Source organism: Lactuca sativa, chromosome 8 (assembly GCF_002870075.4).
Source record: "Lactuca sativa cultivar Salinas chromosome 8, Lsat_Salinas_v11, whole genome shotgun sequence".
In the NCBI taxonomy this organism is placed as follows: Eukaryota; Viridiplantae; Streptophyta; class Magnoliopsida; order Asterales; family Asteraceae; genus Lactuca; species Lactuca sativa.
Genome location: NC_056630.2, coordinates 159,301,258 through 159,326,794, shown reverse-complemented (window position 1 = coordinate 159,326,794; position 25,537 = coordinate 159,301,258). Strand labels below are relative to the sequence as shown.

At 36.6% G+C, this 25,537-nt stretch overlaps 1 protein-coding gene across 1 annotated transcript; it reads left to right on the top strand.

The window, feature by feature from the left end:
* Positions 1–1,788: 1,788 nt before the first annotated feature.
* Positions 1,789–4,882, top strand: LOC111908641 (TATA box-binding protein-associated factor RNA polymerase I subunit B). The gene is made up of 5 exons (XM_023904459.3): positions 1,789–1,951; positions 2,299–2,898; positions 2,972–3,775; positions 4,008–4,141; positions 4,216–4,882. The coding sequence occupies exons 2-5, from the start codon at positions 2,346–2,348 to the stop codon at positions 4,717–4,719; spliced, it is 1,995 nt and encodes a 664-aa protein (XP_023760227.1). The 5' UTR covers positions 1,789–1,951; positions 2,299–2,345; the 3' UTR covers positions 4,720–4,882.
* The last annotated feature ends 20,655 nt before the right edge of the window (positions 4,883–25,537 follow it).

Sequence of the window (25,537 nt, the reverse complement as noted above, 5' to 3'; positions counted from 1 at the left end):
TATTAATTATTTTTAATAGGCCGCGACAGAAACTTTCGTTATAAATTCATAACTTCTTCGTTTGACGTCCGTTCTCGCCTAACTTTTTATCGCTTCGATACCAACAATGAGATCTTCGATTCTCATTTAGATTGCTTCGGCTAACAACCGCTCGATCTCAATTCGAGTATAACAGGCTGTATACCGCTAAGCCGGAACTTTGATAAATCATAACTTCCTCATACGAAGTCAGATTTGGGCGTTCTATATATATTCGGAAACCTCGTTTCGACTACTACAACATTAACCAAAGATATTAAGTTTATTTTACACTTAAATTTTGACGCTTATTTTTATTCTTAATTAATCAGACCACATAATTAAGCAATTAAGCACAAAACACATAATACTCAAATAATACATTCTTATTATTTGAAAACGGGTTACAAAGGTTAACCTAGACTATTATATTGCTAAATATGGCAAGCCCGGAAACACAGACGTTACATAAAATCACGTTTACCTCTAGCATCCCATCGTAATTGGAAAAACTCATAATTACGTTCCAAATCTCTAGTTATACGTAAGAATAAATTTCTACTAATACGAAAACATTTTTCAAATTTCGATAGGTTATATAAACTATCAGGGGTAAAATAATCACGTACCAAAAGTTCATTTGCCGCCTCTCAATCCCGATTGATCCATTTTCTATGTTTCTTCTCGCCGTGTGAACTTTTGTCTCTCTCACGAACCATGTCTTGTGCCGCAGACACTAGTGTGTGCAATACCAACTCGTCATCAGAATCGCCCTATGAATTATCTATTTTTTTTTGTTGAATGTGTGTTTTTGAGTTGAAAGAGTTTGTGGGTTTTGTTTTGAAAAAAATGTTTAAAGTGGATGTATATATAGAGAGATAGAGTAAATTAATAATATATATATTTTTTAATATATAACGTTCACATGCAAACAGTCAGGGTCAAAAAGAGAATAACCTATCACATCGTGCGTCTTCTTCCGTCTCCAACTTCACGCCACACCCAACCCACCGGAAGTGGGGGCGTGAACGCGGTGTTTACGCGTCGTGGGGGCTGACACGTCAGCTTCCACGCGTTTTTCCCCCTCCACTCCGGGTTGTCTAAATCAAAGAAATATAAAATCCTGAATCAAACTCTATTAGGTTTTTGAATTTCCACTTTTCATTTCCAAGTCAGTATGTTCGGTTCCAAAACCATTTTCATCCCAAATTGCCTATGTTACAAGCCAACTCAAACCATAGTTTTGTAAAAAGCTTGAAAACAAGTTTAATTTGGAAAATGATATGCTTAATTTAGAAAGCCAAAATTTCCTAACCTTTTCAACTTGAAGTTATGTTTTAATTTTTTTTTCTTGATATCAAAAAGCTAATAAATCAATAATGTTGTACATCAAAACACAATCCAAACATTTTTTCTTGAGAAAAAATGTTTACGATGTAATAAAGTAAAATATTTAATTATATAAAAACATAATTCTTCAAAAGAAAAACAGATATTACAAAAAAAAAAGTTGCCAAATCACTTATATCACCGGATAACCAACAAGTAACAAATATGATAATTTGAGTTAAACTTGGAAAATTATGATTTACCAATCAACAAATTTTTGGTTATCTATCGTTAGATAGTTTTAATAGTTTCACAAATATAAATAATGTCTGGATTACAATTTTTTTAAAATCCAATAAGCCATTTTTTATAAGACAAGCTTATTTCACTACATTTAAGAATTGACCAAAATATCCTTTTTAACATAATAAAAACTTTTCGCTCCTATGCTTTCACGCAGCAGCCTCCCTTCTTCTCTCGTCGCCTCCTCAGGCGATTCCCGATTACCTGCCGTCGATAGCTCGCCGCCGACTTCTATCGCCGGATACCGTCGCACCCAACAGCACCGGCGACCGTTGCATACCACAGATTCTATTCGATTCAGGTGCGATTTTCTTCATCCTGCTTTCGTTTAAGTGTGCCTGCTCTAGATTTTCCCTTTCCCCTGATTTCAGTTGAAATCGAAATCATATGTGTTTGTTGATATCGAAATCTGTATGATGTCTGCAAATTTTAGAAGTATGCGTTACTTTTTTTCAACTGCATTCAATTGCATGCTCTCGATTTTCCTTTTCCCCCTGATTTCAGTAATCGAAATCATATGTGGTTATTGCCTGCTGTCACTGGTGTATCTGTTTTTCTGCCTGGTGTTCATAATTTTTCAATTGCTCTGTTCATAATTGTTCAATTGCTACTGTCCATAACATGAAATACACTTTGTGTTCATAACAGGAACATAACAGGAAATACACATATAAGAAAATACACATTGTCCAAAGATGACAGATAGATTAGGTTTGGAATGCCAAGTTTGTGGTTTTGTGGGCATGGACGATGGCTCTGATGGTTTCTTTTACTGCCAAAGATGTGGCTCTCAAGCAGATGGAATCAGGGATACTGCTGTTGATAATGATGAGATCCTTTTAACAAAGGAAAATGTTGGTGGAATTGTGCAAAGACGTGTAGCTGTGGTCAAACCTGAACCTCTCTCTCAATCCCAACCCCCTTCACAGTTTTGGGAAACTTTAAGGACCCAAGAGGTTGATGATGATGATGATGATGGGGTGGGTCCCACTGAGCCTATTGATTTTGGGAGAAGGCCAAGAACATTGAGTTATGAAGATTATTATTCAGAAATTCGGATGAGATATGTGATGGGAGTACAGATCATGATTGAGTTGCAGGTTAAGGCTTTGGTTGAAAAATTTAATGTGTGTCCTATAATTGTTGATATGGTCGAGCCCATTTGGTTAAGATTTGTGGCATCCACTAAGCTTTTCAGTGATGATTGGGCTGATGAGGTTATTAATGAATCAGAATCTCAAGTACAAGGTATTCGTTTTAATGTTTTTTTTTTTGGTGTTTTTATAAAGTGAAATACTTACATTTGCTTATTCTATTTCAGGGGAAACAGAAGTTGTTGTACCGATTGCCAAACACAAATCCGAACCTCATAACATACTCGGAAAACGATCCGTAATGATATGGTATAGATCCGTAAGCAAAACAATACCCTTACCTTATTCTTTAGCCATTTCTTTTTTACTCTGCCACCTGGCAAGAGAGCCAATTCTGTCAACTGATATAGCAAAATGGACACTTGAAGGAAAACTCCCTTATTTCACAGCCTTTCTTGAAATAGAAAAACAAATCGGATCCCCAACTAACGCGTGTCCATTAAGTTCAAACCGTATGTTCAGACCATTACATTGTATTTCTATTCAGAAGTTGGAATCATTAGCTGCTTCAATTGCTCATTCCATTGGATTGGAATTACCTCCGGTCAACTTCTATGGAATTGCTACCCGGTATCTCCGGCAGTTGTCTCTTCCAGTGGAGACCATTCTTCCTCATGCTTCCCGGATTTATGAGTGGTCAATGCCACCTGAGCTTTGGTTGTCCGGAAATGAATTCCGGCTTCCTACACGTGCTTGTGTGTTGTCTATACTTATATTTTCAATCAGGATTCTTTATAAGATACACGGTTTTGGGAAGTGGGAAAAGGGTTTGGCGAAAAGAAAAGACGGAAAGGAATCTAAGATTTTGGATAAAAAGGCGGAATCGGAATCAGAATGCAATATGTCGTCCCTTTCTAATAATCTTGTTTCCGAGAGTTATGATAAGCTACTACCGAAACAATCGAATTTGGATGCTACAAAGATTTTACTTTTGCTCGAGTCAAAATACAGTCAACTCATTGATACAAGTGGTAAGCTCTTACAAATTTCAATTTAGACTTTATACCCTAATCTAAAAATGGTATAAATCGTTGCAACCTTTGATTTTCATGAAATTTACAATACGTCAAGTTGTTTCGTATGTTTAAGTTAGTGATGGAATAAGGAAAGAAATGGAATTGTTCATTCCATTCTGCTCCTTTGTTATTCCATTCCATCCAATTTAGTATTTTTCTAAAAGATTGTTCTGTCTTTGTTTGATAGTTGATGGTAGGGATCTTGAAACGTATCTTGAATATTGCAAGAATGTGGTGTTTGCTGGTGTGGAATTGTCATTTGAGGATCATGAAGAAGATCAGATAATAGTAGATCTTTGGAATTATTATCATAAAGAAGAGGTATGTATGACATGATATAATTGAGAAGAGATTTACATATGGAATTCATGATAAGTTTGTTTTTTTTTTGTTAGGAGGATCACAAGCCATCATCTCCAAGCTCTAATTGTGGTTCCCACAAGAGACCTCTTGATTTTTCCAAAACCAACATGAACATGAACAAGGTGAAGAAACCTAAAGATGAAAATGATGCGAAAATTAGCAACGAGACCCAAAAAGAAAAGGCAATAAGAGGAATGATATCAAATATGGAAGAAAAAAGATTTTGTTATATTCCTCCAAGGACTAAAATTAAAAGAGCCGATGATTATTTACATTATACAAGGAAAAAAGATGATGGAAACTATACGTATGCTGCACATGCGGATTATTATATTTTATTAAGATCATGTGCGAGAGTGGGTCGACTCGATGTTAGGATTATGCATGGTGCAGTGTTGAGTTTTGAAAGGCGATTGGCATGGCTTGAGAAGAATATTGATCAATGCTTGAAAGAAATGCCTAGTTTTCAAGTGTCTTGTGAGCTTTGTCAACAAGATGATATGAATGGTGATGAATCCATGGATTTTCTAAGTTAAACTTGTAACATTTTATGTATATAATGAATGCAAGATTGAGAAAGTTAGAGACTTGAAAGGTCTAGCTACAATTTAAGCCCTTCATAGTCTAAAATAGTCTAAAATCTTTTAGGACCATTTTGGATCGAATTTGGAATACAAAAATAGTCTAAAATCTTTGGTATTTTGGTTTCGAATGGTTGACATCTTTGTTTTTAAATGCTTTTTGTTAAAAGACAAAATTTCACAAACAGTCCTGTGGTTTTCCGAAAAATGGCACTTTCAGGATATCTTTGGAAATGGTTACATTGATCGTTTTGATGGTTTCAAAATCAAGCACAGTGAGGTCCTATTTAGTAGTTGCTGTCTAGAAAACTTTAGGGAGGTCCTATTTGGTAGTTGTTGTCTGGAAAAGTGATGTTTGGAAAAGTTTTATAACAGGGATAGAAACCATGTTGTTTGATTGTATATCTGACAGAGCTGAATGATGAAAAATGACCATATTATCCTATTGTTCTATATTATGATGGATGAAGTTGCTAAATAATTATAAAAACATACAAATTGTCATATAAAATCTTAATTACACAATAATCATTTAAAAATACATATAAAATGTTCGTACAAAGTAATTTAACATAAATCAATTAAAATCCGAATAAAATGTCGATTACGTTGTTTTTAGTTTATTGTTTTCCAAGTTGATGTTTCGTATTTTTTTTATAACTCGTGTGATTCTTGACCTGCTATATGTCCAATTGTTGTGGGATGGATGTGATTTTTTTTTAAAAATAAATTAGGATGATGGTGGTGTTGTCCAAAAAAAAAAGAGAATTATTCTAGGAAAAATGAATTAAAAAATTTAACTAAAAAAAATTAATAATCCAATAAAGTAATATTTATTAATATATAAATATTATATATTATAAATAATATTTATTAATATATAATAATCTAATAAAAAAGAATTAATCCATAAAAAGGATATTTAAAAAAAGGAATTATTTAAAAGAAATTACTTATCCAATAAAATAATATTTATTAATGCATAAATATTATATATTAAAAATAATATTTATTGATATATAATAGACAAAATTGCAAAAATGGTCCCTGTAGTATGCATTTTTTTGGGGTTTCAGTCCAAACCTCGACTTTTTTTTATTCATGGTCCTTTTGGCCTAGTTTGTATGTAGAATTGGTCCCCCGACTTAACTTTCGTTAAGTTTTTGCTGTTAACCCCCTCATGTGCCTCCCACATGAGGGTATATTTGTCTTTTCATTTATAAGGGACCATTTTTGCACCTAAAAAAATATATCCCCATTTTTAAAAGAAAAAATTAATACCTATTTTTTTAGTTTAACAATTAAAAAATAAAAATGGTCTCTCTCTCTCTCTCTCTCATAAACATACATAACCAGATGAACTCATTCATCCTCCATCCCACTCTCTTAGATTTCCTGAATCTCCAAATTCACTCCCAATGTCCTCTTTGTCTTCCTCAATAGCATGACGGGAACCATTCTCTTCGCCTCCAACTTACCCAACCACAATTAAATAGAAGATCAAAAGGGAAAAATCCCAATATATTTCAATCAACATGGATCCTCCATCCTCCACCGTATCAGATCTTTCAACGTATTCAATCTGACCCTGACGCAACCCCTCTTTTGCCACTACCTGGTCATGAATCGGATCATGTTGAGCCGATGATCACATCCCCCATTATCATCAACAATCAACAGCCCTTGAAGTTAAAGAACAAATAGAATATCAATCGAGACTACAGACTTGAATCTTTGATCTGACTTAACCTTTCTCTATCTGTAGTTATTTGCTTCGATTTATATTTCTTTAGAGTAAATTACATGTTTGGTCCTTGTGGTATGCTGATCTTTTGCTATTCATTTTCATTGATATGCTGATTTCAATCAACCTTGATCCTCTGGTCATCATTTGTTCATCATCTTTACCTAGAAATATGAATTAATTTCAAAGCTCAAGAAATCAAACCAAAAAAATGATGTGTACAGTTTGGGTGTGATTGTGTTGATCTTCATGACCTACTTTCACAACAAAGAGAAACTAACGAAATAAGGAAATGATTTTAACATACCTAATCGGACTTGGAGTGCCGGATTCTAACCACCACTCATTTATTCCTTATCTTGTTGATTGGGTTAACCGCCAGTTGAAAGATGTTGTACAACACCCAAGCGATGACTGGAACTTCAGAAAGCTCATTCACACAGGTGCTCAATCGAACTGATTAGGGAAGAATAAGATCGGAAGCAACAACGGCTGCTTAAGCATTGATTTGCGAAAGAGAATGAAGGAAGGAATATCCGAGGGAAACAGGTAAGCTGTGGAAGCAACTTCAGTAAGGAAAGGTGCGAAGATGCGATGAAGAATTGAAGGAGGTGGCGAGGCTGCTCCATGGCGAGCCTCATCGTGGTTTCTTTCTCGTCATCGATAACAACGATTCGGAAGGGAATCAGAGTAGCTGCAATACCAACGATTGAGGTGAAGCATTTGGGGTTATGCTTTTTCGACTGTAGGAGGGTTGTAGAGGTGTTGAACATCGATTGCAGTCGTCGAGAGGTTGTAGCTCCTCTTGATCTCGCCGGAAACAGCCATCCCATGGCGTGTTTGTTTGTTTGATGCTTGACAGGGGATTTTGGGTTATGCTTCTTCAACACTGGTGTTTGGGAAGAATAAAAGGAGAGAGAGAGAGAGAGAGAGAGAGAGATTCTATTTTTTAATTATTAAAATAAATAAATAGGTATTATTGTTTTTTTAAAAGGAGGATATATTATTTTCAATGCAAAAATGGTCCCTTAGAAGTTAAAAGACAAATATACCCTCATGTGGGAGGCACATGAGGGGGTTAACAGCAAAAACTTAACGGAAGTTAAGTCGGGAGACCAATTCTACGTACAAATTAGGCCAAAAGGATCATGAATAAAAAAAAGTCGAGGTTTGGACTGAAACCCCAAAAAAATGCATACCACAAAGACCATTTTTGTAAGTTTGTCTATATAATAATCCAACAACAAGGTAATAATCCAATAAAAAAGAAATTTAAAAAAATTATTTAAAGGATATTAATAATATAAAAACAAATATATGAGGTTTATTTAAAAGAAATTAATTATGCAACAAAATAATATTTATAAATACATAAATATTATCTATTAAAAATAATATTTATTGATATATAATAATTTAGCAAAAAACTAATAATCCAATAAAAAAGAAATTATAAAAAAATTATTTAAAAGATATTAATAATCCAAAAACAAACGTACCAGGTTTGGAACACAATTGTCTTTCCGGCCCATTCAGCAAGAAAAATGTACTTGGACATAAAAGTATATCTATCAATCCAGGCCTTAGTTCTTTTGACTAACTCTATTAGAAGCAAGGGTTAAACACTTGGTAAATGGCGTATTTACCCTTCTTCTATAATTTTTTAATTTTTAAAATTTTCTATTTTATGGTTACATGTAATAAGAATGGGTAGTGTAACTTACTCTTCCTCTCACAGTTGTCTCACTTTTCAGTTGGCTAATCGTCTTCACCAAACACCACTAGTGCCCTACCCTTTTTGATCTCTTCTGTCTTGATTTTGAACAGGACAGCAAACTGAAATAGAAATATTGAATCATTTTAATGGATTTATAACCTGTCAAGTATGATAAAGAAATAAGGAATTGAAAATTTTGTTGAAACCGCCAACTAATTAGAGGTTCTTTTCTTTTTAGGTTGATCAATGGGCGTTCATCATATCTAGTCGAATATTTTAACTGTTGATCAATTGACTCATTTTTGTTGGAAGTGGTTTACTTTTCGATCAATTATTTCACCATGACTAAACAACATTAAAGTTTAGGTACCATAATACCTTAAAAACACAAATCAAATATGTACATTCATTAGTCAGATTTATTTATTTTTTTGTGATAAGTATGTATATTCATGGTGCAGTCACAATACAAATTTAATCATTCACATTTTTGATACTAAGAAAAATATAATATTGACATGTGGAACATATTGTATGCATGAAACAAAATGTACGAACTCAACGAAGCAATGTGATTGTACAAATGCAAGAAATTTTTGTGAGAAACCGATACAACTTAATGCACCTACAACAAATTAGAAACTAAGTTTTGATTGAGAACAAAGCAACCACATCCTCTAGATGTAATGGTGAATCTGGAACAAGAACAAGCTCGATATCCGTAATCCCATCACATTCCAATCTCTCAACACAATATTAATGTTAATCCCAACATCTACATTCGTTTCATCATGATATCATTTGAGTGAATATCAAGAAGTGATCCTCTTTATTTTCATCTCTCAATTCATTAGACCATGGTATGTGGATGAAGAAGAATGGCAGGAGGAACAATACATGAGGTGCGTGATGTAGGAGGGATGGATATGCTGGGTCAATCCATTGGCACTTGGCAATAGATTCCGTATATGATCCCACCAGTGACTACATTTGATTTGGGTGGATTTTGAGATCGACGAAAGTAGTAAAGTTGAATAAAGGGTAGGGTTATTTGTTAAGTGTCAATAATTAAAAAAAGGTAAAATGATAAAAGATGGGTAAATTGGTAATTTTAAAAACATTTAACATTTATTTTTAAGAGGGTTAGACAAAGCTAACATTGTTTGATTTTCAAACCCCAAGGACCATTGGTGTAACATTTTACAAAGATATCCTCAAAATACCATTTTTCGGAAACCACAAGCGCTATTTTGAAATTTTGTCTATTTATTATCCATTCTCATAATATTTTAATATTTTGTCTATTAATTATTCATTTTTCGAAACCAATGCCAAATTACAAACAACTTCATGATATATTTAGTATTTGTATACATAGAAATGGCGAAATGAGCATGTTGAAAAAATGGCCATGATTGTGTGGTGGGAAAATTGTGAGAAATTCATTTGTCTAGGTATGAATGATATGATTAACCTTTTATTAACTTTTTAGACACTTGTTCATATGTATAGACATGATATAACAATTGTATTTCTTTTGGTGAGTATTGGACAATGATTGAGATTGATGTGAATGTGATAAAAATTGCTTTTTTTTTGTCACACCAAAAAAGGTAGAATGTGTAATGACATAAGAACATGGTTTGGCATGCGAAATTAAAGATTGCACAATAAACATGGTGATTTGGGTGTTCAAGAGATGTATAGAATATGTATGGTATTACAAAAAGGGATCTAGATCTAGTCTACATAAATAACACACACTTACACACTCCACTTTTACACCTGTCAAGCACACCTCTACAAGTGGTATGAACTCACCTTATATAGAGGTGTTTACATGTCTCTCTCTCACTCTCTAATACTCATTAGTCATAAGGCTAATGCACCACATGCAAGTAGGTCTACAAAAGTCAAACCATTTACAAAATCATACATGAAGAACTTTGCACCCCAACATTCTCGTTCTCAAAGTTAGGAATGGATGACCCACTTCAAATCTTCCAAAATCGAGCAACTACGCGGTTCGAGCCTCAAAGGTGACACATATCAAAACGAACTTCAATCTTCAATCCTTCCATGATTCTTCAATTTGGGCTCTAGAATTGGAGACCATACAAACCGAGTATCAACGAATGATCACGAGCTTCTCAAACTCCAAATCGATCACCCTAAAGTTGAGCATAAAAACACACCCCAAAAATCTTTAAAAATTCCAAACCCATTTCGAAAATAAACCATTTCCGAACTTCCAATTGCATCATTTCGTAAGCTTCAAAACTTCAAGATCACTTCGGTCTTCAAATCCGCGTAATATGAAAAATTCAAGTTCGAATTTCCATATAAATTTCTCCCCTTTTTATAATCGAAATTTGATTATAAAACCTTCAAGGAAAGAGAATGTGCTATATTCGGAATTTTTCGTGTCAAAACTCCCCCTTAACATTTGGCATAAACTTTGTGCTTCAATCCGGAAAACCGAAAAGATCTTCAATTTTTAGCTTCATCCATAGACCGCCTTTGACAAAATTTCTCAAAAATGGGTAGAAATTATCAATTTCAAAATTCAGCAACGACCCGGTGCGCCCAAAATAGCCAAAAATGCAAAACTCTCCCCTTTTTTCAAAACTAGGTAGAAAGCGTCAATTTGCATAAACTGCATGGGCCTGAAATGCATATTCTTCATTTTTCAGCAAAAACAGTCCTTTTTCGAATTTGGGTATGAACCGCCAAATGTTCGAAACCTTAGGGACTATTTTCGACAATTCTTCCCTTTTGTTCCCCAAACATACGAAGAGTACCCCAAACTAGGCCTGTCGAAAAAACCCAAAACCCGTTCTACCCACCCGACCCGTTCCAAATTCGGGTAGAATGGGTCGGGTAGAACGGGTAACGGGTATGAACATTCGGATAATAGGTTTACCCGATAATAATATAGGTCGGGTTGTAGGTATAAATATTTATTTTCGGGTATACCCGAATACCCGAATTCGTTTTTTAAATAATACCAAATATACAATGCAGTCACGTACGCACACTTCAAATAAAACAAAACCCTTCGTTTCCTTCTTATGAATGACGACTCGACAGTCGACACAAACTTGCAAAGAGAATACGATGCTGAAGCTGAAGTCCTGAACCGTCATCACAATTCTAAGTTTCTCACTATCGAACGGAATGAAATTAAAAAAGTACATAACATATTATAATGATTTGTATTGTTATTATATATGTACTTATTAAGTATATGAAGTATTTTCCTACCAAATTCTTTATTAAACCAACCAACATGTAAAAATAAAAAAATAAAAAAATAAAAAATTATCAATAAGTGTCATTTAAGAAATTTTCGGGTATACCCGATAATTACCCGACCCGACCTCAAACCCGAGTACCCGAAACCCGAAAACCCGAATTACAATATAAGTCGGGTATCAGATATTATTTTCTTAAGGAAATACGCGTTCTACCCGAAACCCAAAAATTTTACCAGTTCGACACCCATACCTCAAACATACGAAACTTTAGCTAATTTTCGAAGTTGGGTGAAAAGTGACAAACATACAAAGTGTCAAGGGCAATATACGAAACTTTGATTTCTTCTTCTCAATTCATACGAAATCACAACACACTTCTCTCTCCTCGTCGTACGAAACTTCATCTACCCATTTAAACGAAAATTTTCTCTTTGTACGAAACTTCATTAGCCAAAATCGACTGTGAATCGTCAACCTCCAAATCGTTTTCCAATTTAACGAATCATCAAGAATTCGTATATCAAACCCATAGATTGTATAACCAAAATTTCGAAATATTCAATTACCCTCTTCAATTGTTCGTGAATTCAGTCGCAAATATCACCAAAACTTCGTTAGTCATGGTACTCAAAGCTTTCCTAAACAAAAATTCGCTTTTTCATTCACGAATGGTCAATCACCATTCCCATCATAGGCGACTGTCGATTCTCAAAATCAATATGCGAAGTATCATCCACCAAAGTTTATACAAACCCAGTCCATTTCAATTTCTTGATGTTTGACCATTGGCAATCAATCTCCAAAACAAGCCTTCGAAACACATTCTGATTGCAGTTAAGTGTTGATTGTAATACACAATTCGAAATCAACTATTAACAACTAGTCATAGCGAAAACTTGTTCATCATCGACTTGGTTAAGAACGATTCAACATCAAGCTCAAAAACTTCCTGTTGACCATGAATTTCCGTCCTTCGTTCAGTGTAATCCATTAACGAATCGACAATGTAATCCATTAACGAATCCAATTTGATTTTCAACTTCGTTTTCGATTTATCAAGAACACAAATTTTGACTTTTGTGTTGAATCGGAATCAGAAATTGCATCACACCAGACATCCATCGATAACTAAGAATCAGATTTTCGATGTCAATCGTCTTCACAAACTTTCGAATCCAGATCCTTGACTCCAACTTTTGTTCTTCGCTTTTCAGTCATGAATACAAATACCATCGGCCACTGAACAATTGATTGACCCCAAAATCAAACCAGTCGAATTCCAAAATCAAATTCAAACACAAAGTCGAACCATGCATGATCAATTAATGTCAGTAGACATTTGATTCTCGATTTCAAACCAAATCAGTCGCACATTGAACAAACATACAAAAACGATTTGGACTTCTGAGTTTGACTTTTCGAGTTCGTTAGTGAACAAACACAAATGGGAAAAAATTTTTAGAACAAGCTGAGATCAAAAAAAGTGTTCTAAACATGTTCTTGACAAGAACTTGAAATTTCTTGATCAATTGTACAAAAAAATTGGATCGATACTTAGAGGGTGTTTGGTTTAACTTCTAAAATGCCTTTTGGCTTTTTCTTTTAGAAAAAGTCATAAAGATTTTGGGAATATGAGAAGGACTTTTCAAAATAACTTTTCCAATAGAGTAAATTTGGTCTTTTTGAAAAGTCACCAAATCATGACTTTTGCAACTTTTCAACAGTGTTAAACATTAAAATTACTTTTATATTTCCATCTACCCCCAATAAATATGTAAACATGTCATTTTTAGTCATTTTAGATGTAAAAGTTAAACAAAACAGTTTAACTTTGATTTTTCCCTTCAAAAGCTAATCCAAACACATTTTAAAAAACAAATTTTGTAAAAAGTCCTTTTACAAAAAGTCATTTTACAAGAAGGACTTTTGCCCCACAAAAGCTAAGCCAAACACCCTCTTACGGTCATTATCGATTTTGAGATTGAATATATCAACTGAAATCGATTCACAAGTTTGACAATCAAATCAGTAATTGATTCACAAGAACAACATGAAATAATCGATACTCATGAAGACAACTCAAGAACTCAGAAACAACAGATGAATCGCTTTGGAATGTCAAAAAGTATAACTCATATATGCACAAGATGAAGAACAGTAAACCGTTGAGTCGTATATCTGATTGATTAACGAGCTTTTTGATTTAAGATATTGGATCAAGAACTAACGAATTATTGGGCTTAAAACATTCATGAACAATTTCGAATAACAAAACATGGGCTCAAGATACAAATTGCAATAATGGATTCATAACATGATTTTTGGGCCAAATATTTGATTCAAATGAATGATTGCAATTTAAAAATCAAATCAAACAAAATAATAGGATTGGATTGGGACTTGATCGACAACAAATTATTATTGGATCACAACAAATGGGTTTTTCAAGAAAAATTTGATCCAATGAATCAAATGCTCACAAATCAAGAACGTAACGCACAAATTCAATGAAATTAAGAGAGATCATAGAGAGAGACTCACCATAAATGCTCAAATTGTGACAAATTTTGTCAAATCGAGAATCGTTCTTCAAAAATCCGTGCTGATCTTCGAAGACCCGCTCTGATACCAATTATTATGACATAAGAACATGGTTTGACATGCAGAATTAAAGATTGCACAATGAACATGGTGATTTGGGTGTTCAAGAGATGTATAGAATATTTATGGTGTTACAAAAAGGGATCTAGATCTAGTCTACATAAATAACACACACTTACACACTCCAAATTTACACCTCTCAAGCACACCTCTACAAGTGGTATGAACTCACCTTATATAGAGGTGTTTACATGTCTCTCTCTCACTCTCTAATACTCATTAGTCATAAGACTAATGCACCACATGTAAGTGGGTCTACAAAAGTCAAACCATTTACAAAGTCATACATGAAGAACTTTGCACCCCAACAGGATGAAATTTGTTGTTAATCTTTTAAATGTGCAAAAGACGTGAATGCCCTCTCATAGTGACCATATAAATAGCCATAAAAAGCTTGTTCAGTACTTTTTTTCTTTGTATTAAACAAGTGCTTTTGGTCTTTCTTTTCATGATAATTTAACTCAAAGCATGATAATTAGATAGTTTGGATAGTTAGGGAATGTTACATTTATTTGAAAAGTCGGATCATCATAGCAACTTCTTACATGATTGTTTTGGCCCTAAGCAATCAGAAAATTATAATCTTATTAAGTTCACCCGAACACTTAAAATTTGATTTTTGAGATGTCAAATCTTTATGAGATATTGAATTGGCATAAGGGATATAGTTTGACTTTGGAGGTGAAACATATTTATATGAATTTTATGATACAAAATATTATTGTTATCTTGAGGAAGTACTGTATGAACAAAGTCTTTTTCATTTTTAGACTTAATAAACTATCTGGATGAGGGCAAATGACCATTTTGCCCTTGTGTCCTTGGTGCATGTTTTGTTTCTCCATTAAGTGCTACATGGATTAATGATGGGACGCATGAAGTACTTTTAGGGACAAAGACAGTTTCCTTCTTTGGAATGAGTGGAACTATGTGAACGAGTGTAAATGACGATTTTAGTGTTGTTCACTCCAGACAACTTAGACCATATTTCACGAGCACCAGACGACAATGCATACTGCTTAAAACAACTATTTTATCTTTTTTGTTTCATATGAGAGTAACGTACATATTTCTTAGAAACCTCGGTTCGTCCCCCATTTATTTTCTCTCTCATATTTATTCCACATTTAATCCCCAAATACTTACCCCACATGTTTATATTTCTCTTATTAATTATCATCACTCGTGGATATCGGTGGTCTCTACTACCCCAACCACCCATGATTTTTTCCTGAGTTAGGTTTTACACATAAATCCGAATGTGTTTGTCGCTAATAATAGTTGTTTATTTATTATTATGAATTCTAGTTATATACTAACTTTTTTCCTTTAATTTCAGGTTTTATTCCACGTTATAAAATTAATCATTCTAGGATTTGGAGTGTTTGGGACTTCATTTTGCTTTGGCTTTACAAGTTCTACTAATTGAGTTATATTTTTATTGTTCTTCACTAGTTTTTTTTTTATCAACGCCATATATATATACTAGTTTATAACCCGTGGGAACCACGGTTAGAAAATTAATTAAACTTTCTAAGTAAAAATTCAAAACTATTAATTAATAATTTTAAATAACTTATTAATTAAAATATATTTTTTAGTTATATATAAATTATAATCGTTGATTCAAATAAATATGTAAAATATATCATCTTATAATTTATATAAATTTTATTTTATTATAATTTGTATAAATTTTATTTTATTTTTATTTTAATATTATTGATTTAATGTAATTAAAATGTGATTTAAATTTTGAATTTTGAAATTTAAAATGGAGAATTAATAGATTGACAAGTGTCATGATATTAATTACAAGTGCCAACCAATAGACTGACAAGTGTCATGATAATAATTACAATGCCTAACATTGTGACACATGGCAAAAGAACTACTCTTTTATTAGATAGGGAGATATAGAGGTGGGTTCAATTGAGAAAATAAAAAAGGTTGAGAATGGGGGAATCATTCTCAGCCACTCATTTTATTCAAGCATAAAAAGACCCGGTGGCAAACTTGTAAATATGAGAACAACCTTCAATCTCAAATACGTATCTGTAGTTCAAACCTATTCATCGTTCATCATCCAAATTTCTTCTCCAACTTTCAACAATCATCCAGATTTCTTCAATTAAACCATCATCAACATCATCCAGTGTTAATCAATCATCGATCTTCGTCAATAATCAACACGATTCAACAGTTAACAACAAAAATTCGTTTTTGGTTCTTTTAATTCAACCTTCAATTGTGCTTGAATACGATCAGATCTTCAACATCTATGATTAATTATACTCCCAACGTTATTAGATTAACATCATCGATAATCAACAAAAATCCACTTCATATCATTCATTCAACATCGATTATCAAATAAAACTTGAAAATTGAGGTTAGAAAAATATTAAATCGTTTTTTTTTAAATTTCATATAATTCTCTATCAATCTACTCTTTTGTAAGATTTAAATAGTCAAAATATCATGTTTTTAACATTTTAAAAAAAAGTTAAATTGTATGCACTCTAACTGTTTGATGAAATGCATGAACTAAATTACCACGTTATATTCATATATGAATATGTTTTCTCAGTATATGATTATTAAAACAAAAAACAAATATGCAAGTCTGTATGTTATTCATATGTGAATAACATATAAAAATTATATATATATATATATATATATATATATGTGTGTGTGTGTGTGTGTGTGTGTGTGTGTGTGTGTGAAAATACATTGTAATATTCATATGTAAATATACTGTGTAATATTTATATGTGAATATACTCTGTAATATTCATAAGTGAATATATCATCTAATATTCACAAATGAACATACTATGTAATATTCACATATAATATACCATGTAATATTATGTAATATTTAGATATGAAAATATTATCTAATATTCATAAGTGAATATACCATCTAATATTCACAAGTGAATATACTATGTAATATTCATAAGTAAATGCATCGTCTAATATTTAAATATGAATATACTATGTTTATTATATGCTATATTCATATATGAATGATACTTAAATTGTAAAAAAAAAAAATAATCATAGTTTTTTATTCATAACTGAATAACGAATGTACTGTAGTAAAAACTTGATTCTTTTTTATTCACTTATGAATAACGACAGCTGAAAATATAAAAAAAAAATAAATTTTTTATTTTATCTTAAAACTATATCAATATGGATGTTTATTTGTAGAGAATAAAAAAACATGAATTTTGGTATATTTAAAATCATTTTTCGATAAAAATAGCTTCTTAAAAATAAAAAAAAACGAAAAAACTATGTTTTTGTATATATTAAGGTAATGATTATCATAGTTTAAGGAAACATGTTTTTGTTGGAAAACACATGTCTATTCCTTTCCCATTTCTGCTGGTACGACGGAGGTTTTTGCGGCAAAAATAAATGAATGACTGAAAATGATTCCACCATTCTCAAGCTTTTTTTCCTCAATTGAACCCTCCCCTCTCTCTCTCTCTCTCTCTCTCTCTCTATATATATATATATATATATATATATATATATATATATATATATATATATATATATATATATATATAGGGCCGGTCCATTTAATTTCAATGCCTGGGGCAAGAAAGTAAAATAATGCCCTAACATTTCTAAACAAAATAATATAGGAAAAGTGAAATAAATTTTATAGTCAAACTAAATGATAGTTGTACAAACAAAAGCATACAAACGGTGTCATTTTACATTTTTTGAAGAAAAATGTATGCTTTGTGATGATAAGCAAGACTTCATAGAAATTGACTTTCAATACTTCTTTCCACCGAAGATAGCTATCCAGAACAAAAACCTATACAAAAAACATAAAATGATCTTGCAAAAATGGAGAATCAACATCATATTTTCTAAATCTGATACATCAAAGTTTCAGAAATTAAAATAACTTATCAGATTTTGAGACATATTTGAATTTCATATACATCAGATTAAAGAACATATCACATTATTCAGATATAGAAAAACCTAATTAGTTGTTCAAAAACAGATTTCACATGACATCAGGATTTACATAACAGATTTTCAGAAATCTGATACAACATATTTTAAGAAATTAAAATAACTTATCAAATTTTGATGTACATCAGATCTTCATATACATCAAATTATTCAAAAAAAAACTATATTATATTATAAAAAAACAGAAAATATCAAAACTTCAATACCAAAAACACATCATACTATTCAGAAAAAACAGTTACATCAGAAATTTAAGAAAATCTCATTAGAAAAAACCTTATAAAAGTCAAAAGAAGTCGAAGGAAAAAAAATTACCTTAAAAAATTACCTGGAAAATTGCTTAGTGTAATCCAGGATCAACAACACTCCAAGTCTGCAATCTTGGATAAAAAATTTCACTTTTCCAGGAAGCTATATAAAAAAACTGAAATTTCAAAAAATTTAACCAATACTCACTATCAGATTTTCGAAACATCAAGTATTTTTATGCAAGAAATTTGAAATACTAAAAAAAAAACTTACTGGATTAGGACCTTAGGAGGACGAATTCATTCAATCACTTTATCGCATATTTGAATCTTCACTTTAAGTCTTTAGCACAACATAATTAGAGCAATAGATAAACTATTACTGCAGTAGGGACGATTCAGTAAAGGACGATTCAGGAAAGAGAGAAAGAAGAATATAAGAGAAGGCAAGAAGCGATCGATTTATCTAGAGAGAGAAAGAGGGCAAGAGAAGTGTTGAACTGTTGATGCAATGAAGTGGATGAGACAGTAGGGCAGTATGCGATCGATGCAGAAGGACGGCTCGTGTTCTTCATCTTCAATTATTAGATGTTTAGATCGAAGAGTCGGAATAGGTTGTAGTTGCCGCTATTAGGTCTCCAAGAATCTGCTGCCCTTACGTCTTGAACAGGATGGATCTTTACTGGACTAGTCTTCTTAACATGGCCCAAATATACAATAATACCTATAAGAGGCTTTGAAAATTGCTGCCCCTTAGAAATTGTTGCCCTAGGCCATGGCCCAGCTCGCCCTGGTGTAGCACCTGGTTCCTGGTACGTAAAATTTATCTTAGTGTTTTTCATTTTTAGCCTTGGACTCGGCGAGTTGTAGGTCCGACTCGCCGAGTAGAGACGGGATTTGGAACACGTTTAAGTTGGCGACTCAGCGAGTCCCCGCTATCTGATGAAACCCTAAATTTCAAGGGTTTGCATCCTATTTAAACCCTCTTATCCGCCCCAAAGCTCGCCCCCTTCACCCTCAGAGCCCTATACTTCGTTCAAGCCTTGTTCCTTGTGAGATTGAAGCATTTTTGTGTGTTTCTTGAAGATTTGGAGAGGGAAGGAAAGTAGATCAAGAAGAGAAGAAGGAGGCCAGGCATATTTGTGTTATCTCAGTGATTTCCTTGAGGTATAACTCAGTTCCCCTCTGTTTTCATGCTTATTGTCCCTGGTAGCTCCATGAAAGTCCTTCTTGAGCCTTTTCCCAAGCTTGTTTGTGTTTTAGGGTTCATAATAAGTTGTTTAGCCTCTAGATCTAGGCATGATTGAGCTCCAGAAGCTTGGATCTACTGCCTTTATGGAGCCATATTGCATGAAAGCCCGAGATCTACTCTTTTGGTGCATTTTGAGCCCTAAAACCCTCATGGGTGCTTATTTACACGTAAAGTTGGAAACTTGACGTGTTAATCAGGCCCTAGAAACCCAGATCTATTAATGGCATGAGCTGGATTCAAGCAGAATCACGTGTATAGTATTTGCATGTGGCAGACTCGGCGAGTTGTTCATCTGACTCGGCGAGTCGAGTCGCGAGTCCCCGAGTTTTTCCCCTTTTTCGTGTTTCGGGTTGGAGTAATGAGTCATGGGGGTGTGACTCAGTGGGTCGGAAGCCAGACTCACTCATGAAGTAACTCGGCGAGTCAGTGCCATGACTCGGCGAGTTCAAGGCAATCTTCTTGCCTCAAGAAAAGACTCGGCGAGTTGTTCATACAGCTCGGCGAGTCTCAGCATAGAGTGTTCTTCGGATGAAGAAGAACTCGGCGAGTTGTTCATACAACTCGGCGAGTAGGATGGAGGACTATTGGCCTTTAGTTTAGAAGGAGAACTCGTCGAGTCAATGCTTAACTCGACGAATAGAGACGGGTTTATGGTCAGACAAAGGGATAGGGACTCGACGAGTTGGCAAGTCAACTCGGCGAGTCGGGCCAACTGGCAGTTGACTTTGACTTGACTCTTGATTGGTAAGGGGTAAATGGTCATTTTACCCTGAGGTCAGTTAGCAGTATTTGACTAAGGGTTTTGTGGGAATTGTAGCCGGAGGATTTCCGAAGCGGCAGCAGCAGCAGACAGTCAGTTCCCATGCAGATCAACAGCTACTTTGAGGTGAGTTACCTTCCAGTAGCGGTGGGTCTTCGGCCACAATGCCGGCCCACCAGTAGGAGTTGTATGATAGATGATGGTCTCTTTGATATTCATCTACGATTGCTATTACCTGTGTTATGTTTATGTGCTAGTATGTTATGATACTATGTGATATGTGTTATGTGGTAGCAGTAGGGGTGAAATAGTCCCCAATATCCAGTCGTAAGGACCGAAGGGGTAGGTCGGGCACCCAGATATGCCCGACAGTATCCGGTCGTAAGGACCGAAGGGGTAGGTCGGGCACCCAGATATGCCCGGCAGTATATGTATGTTATGTGATTATATGTTATGTGGTACAATGGGGGAACTCAGTAAGCTTCGTGCTTATAGTTTTCAGTTTTGGTTTCAGGTACCTCTTCTTCGAAGGGGAAGGAGCCGGCGCGGTAGCGGTACATCACACACATGCTTTGTATTCCGCATTATGAGATCTTCCTGGGGATTTGTACTCTGACACTTTTACATTTCATAAAAATGTTTTCCAGACATGCAATATCTTTATGAAATGATATGAACGTTGAGCGTTTTATTCATAATGTTTTGCTAAATACATGTTTTAAAAATGAAATTTTTGGCTCGTATTTTAGGATGTTACAAGTTGGTATCAGAGCCCTGGTTTGAGGGATTTGGACACACCTTCGGGGGTGTTTGAACTCAAATCGAGGGATTAAGAGATTTTAGAAAGAGAGAATGTTTTCAAAAAGGCTAAGTAAAGGGTTTTAAGAAAGAACAAAGTGTGTGATGTGCGCGACCGGCCGAGCTCAAGTAAGTATTCCCTAAAGTACCCATACAAGCTTATGTTATGTTTATCAGTTTCAATAGAACAGCATGCTAGAATAAGACTAAGGATCTAGGAGTGATGCCTTATGTGCTTCAATGTATGAAAACTGCATGCTAGAATTGAGTAGACAGCAATAGGATAGCATGTTAGGTTATGCCTGATAGTATGAGTTTAGCACTGTATGCTAGTTCAGTTTTTCTCTTCGAGAACGGATTTACGTGAAATTGTTCCCTTTTTGTCTGAATGTTGCTTGCTTTGCGCTTTATGGGATTCTGAGTGATGGGAGTTAGCCATTAGGTGAATACGTCACGTCACATGTGATCAGGGTTGAATAATCTTAGAGTGCTGGATTTGGCCCTATTGCGCAGCTCTCGTTCGAGTCTAACCGTTATAGGGACAAATCTGTTACTCAAAGGATTATCTGAGCCTCATCACATGTGATGGTATTCAGGTAATGGCTAACTGGCATTACAAGGAGGCCTTCAGCAGTTGAGGACCGGGTAGAGTGGAGTTAGAGATTTTTCTGGGGCAAGCCTAGGATGAGTATAGCGGTGATCAGTGGTAGTGGTAGGGACCTGGTGGAGTCAATGCAGTCCTTGGAGAAGGTACGGATAGATGTGGAAGGTAGTATGGGTCCATACTACTGAAAGCAGAGGATCCGTACCCGAACCAAGGAAGGCCAAGATAAGACCAGGAAACTTGTAGTAGGTGTGATTCCTCCAGAGGTATCAATATCACTAACAGTTATTATTTATGTATTTCGGAATGGTGGTACTACGCTCGAGGCCAGCAGTTGGCAGTACAGGAGAGGGATCGGGTTTGGGATCAGGTTCCGAGCCAGTAGATGAGGGGCTACGCGAGTTCATCGCATCAGAGATCACCAGAGGCATCCTTGAGTCAACCCCCATTATCTTCAGGTCGATCAAAGGAAGGGAAATTGGAGTTGATGGAGGATCGCCTCCGGGCATTCAGGAGCGACATGGCATCTGGCCAGTCGGGATCCCGCACACTGTCCTTCAAGGACTTCTGGGGCAGTGGTGCGCCGGATTTTCACGGGGCGAAGGACCCCATAGCTGCCAGACGATGGATTGCAGACATTGAGTCTGCACAGAAGATTAGCTTCTGCCCTGAGGGGTCGAAGGTGAGGTTCGCAACGGGGTGTTTACGAGATCGAGCTAGGGATTGGTAGGAGTCCGTGGGTGACTCGTTGGGAGCCTCGGCTGTTAAGGCTATGACTTGGTCGGACTTCGCGACCAGGTTCAAGGCAGAGTTCGCGCCGGCTGTCGAGCTTCAGCAGCTGGCCAGAGAGTTCTTGGATATGAGATAGACGACGGAGACTGTGGCAGAGATCACCGCCAAGTTCCGGGAAAGGGTGTTACTGGTGCCCCAGTATGCGGGTGATGAGGATATGAGGAGGACCCGCTATCATGAAATGCTACGAGCTGATATTCGGGAGCATGTCAGTTTTTCAGCTTGCCCTACCCTGGACTCTATGATTGCCAGGGCAAGGGAGAGGGAGATAGATCTGGAGCACATCCGGAAGAGGAAGGCGAAAGAGGGGCATGTTATGGGGGCTTTGGGAAAGAAGCCCAAGGGATTGGGTGTGGGGCCGAAAGGCCAACAGGAGCGGGACCGCTGTAAGAAATGCGGCAGGGCGCACGAGGGATTGTACCGCCCCTGCACCTGTGATGCAGACGTATGAGTTTCTGTGTTTCCATTGCAACCAGAGGGGCCACAAGAAGGCCAATTGCCCCCAGTTGACAACATCAGCGCCGGTTAAGGTGCCAGCTCCAGCTACCCTGTGGATTACAAATGGCCGGCAGGGCAAGGCAGAGGCTCCAGTGGTGCGGAGCCGGGCGTTTCAGCTGATGGCAGATGAGGCACGCGCCGCACCTGATGTGGTGACAGGTATGATTCTTTCCCTCTATTTTATTTTTTATGATGTTGTGTTATTGATATGTGCCCTGTGTTCATACGTTAGGATCGTTCCATGTGAACGGTATCCCAGTTCAGGTGTTGTTTGACTCGGGTGTCACCCGGTCATTTGTTTCCCTTGCTCTTAGCAAGAGGTTTACTGAGTCTTCGGGCATGTTGGATTGCCCTTTAGAGGTAGAGATTGCCGACGATCGATCGGTACGAGCATCAGCAGTGTTCAGGGATTATGTTCTAAGGTTATTTGAGGAGTGCTATTTGGTGGATTTGGTTCCCATCCTGTTGCGGGGGAACAAGGTGATTATAGGCATGGATTGGTTGAGCGCTAATGGGGCGGTTATAGATTGCGCACAACAGCTAGTGCGGATCAGGACCCCGAGTGGGGGAGAGTTGGTGATCCACGGCGAGAGGCCACAGCGTGGACCTGCAGTATGTTCAGCAGCGAGAGCTAGGCGCTACCTTCAACAGGGTTGCGCGGGATATGTCGCGTATGTTCTGGATACCCGAGAGACGGGTAAAGCGACGGTGAGCGAGGTTCCAGTGGTGCGAGACTACACTGATGTTTTCTCGGAGGAGCTTCCTGGAATACCTCCTGAGCGTCAGGTAGACTTCAGGATCGACCTAGTTCCTGGTGCGGCTTTGATAGCCAAGGCACCCTATTGGTTGGCTCCTCCCGAGATGCAGGAGTTGTCTACGCAGCTGCAGGAGCTGCTAGACAAGGGATTTATTCAACCAAGCAGTTCACCCTGGGGAGCCCCGATCCTGTTTGTGAAGAAGAAGGACGGGTCGCATCGGATATGTATAGATTACCGGGAGCTGAATAAGGTAACGGTGTAGAACCGTTACCCACTCCTGAGGATTGATGACCTCTTTGATCAGTTACAGGGAGCATCTTGGTTCTCCAAGATCGATTTGCGTTCAGGTTATCATCAGATGAGGGTCAGAGAGGAGGATGTACAGAAGACCGCGTTTCGGATGTGCTATGGTCATTATGAGTTCGTGGTGATGCCGTTTGGGCTCACCAATGCTCCTGCCGCGTTCATGGACCTCATGAACCGCGTGTGTAGACCAATGCTGGATCGGTTAGTGATAGTTTTCATTGATGACATCTTGGTTTATTCCAAGACGCAGGAGGAGCACGAGGAGCATCGGAGAGAGGTTTTGGAGACCTCGAGGAGGGAGAGCTTGTACGCCAAGTTCTCCAAATGTGAGATTTTGTTGCGCGAGGTGCAGTTTCTTGGGCACCTCGTCAACCAGAACGGGATTTCAGTAGACCCGACCAAGGTGGAGGCCGTGATGAGATGGGAGGTTCCGAAGTCTCCATCCGAGATTCAGAGTTTCCTAGGATTAGCAGGATATTATCGGAGATTCATTCATGATTTCTCCAAGATAGTCGTACCCCTGACACGGTTGACTAGGAAATCCGTGGTCTTTCGATGGGGGCCTGAGCAGCAGGCAACGTTCGAGATTCTGAGGCAGAGATTGTGTGAGGCGCCAATATTTGCCCTGCCCGAGGGCGTAGAGGATTTTGTGGTGTACTGTGATGCGTCTATCTCGGGCTTAGGCGCAGTATTGATGTAGAGGGGACATGTCATTGCTTATGCCTCGAGGCAGCTAAAGCCTCACGAGGTGAACTACCCGACGCATGATTTAGAGTTGGGGGCGGTGGTCTTTGCCCTCAAGATATGGGGGCAATACCTCTACGGGGTTCGATGTACCATTTTCACAGACCACAAGAGTTTGAGGTACCTCATGGATCAGCCGAATCTGAACATGAGGCAGCGCCCGTGGCTAAACGTGGTGAAGGATTGTGATTGCGAGATCCTTTATCACCCAGGGAAGGCCAATGTGGTGGCCGATGCGCTTAGCCGCAAGGCGGCGCCGATTAGAGATATTTGCATGAGGATGACTATGGTGACTCATCTGTTAGAGAAGATTCAGGAAGCTCAACAGGAGGCTATGAAGGAGGAACATCGGAAGAGTGAGCGTATAGTGGGTCAAGTCACCTCTTTCGATTATGATAGTCGAGGGTTATTGACACTACATCGTAGGGTGTGGGTGCCGTATCACGGAGGCCTGCACTAGATCTTGATGGAGGAGGCGCACAAATCCCGATTCTCTATTCATCCAGGGGCGACGAAGATGTATCGGGATCTTCGCCTAGACTATTGGTGGCCTTGCATGAAGCGGAATGTGGCGTGGTACGTCGAACGATGTTTGACCTGCAAGAAGGTCAAGGCCGAGCATC

What these genes read in the sequence shown, in the direction of transcription:
- LOC111908641 (XM_023904459.3), top strand. Translation starts at nt 2,346, where the DNA reads ATGACAGATAGATTAGGTTTGGAATGCCAAGTTTGTGGTTTTGTGGGC. An exon ending in ATCAGAATCTCAAGTACAAG is followed by an intron (nt 2,899 to 2,971) that starts GTATTCGTTTTA and finishes ATTCTATTTCAG; the next exon opens with GGGAAACAGAAGTTGTTGTA. An exon ending in TCAACTCATTGATACAAGTG is followed by an intron (nt 3,776 to 4,007) that starts GTAAGCTCTTAC and finishes TTTGTTTGATAG; the next exon opens with TTGATGGTAGGGATCTTGAA.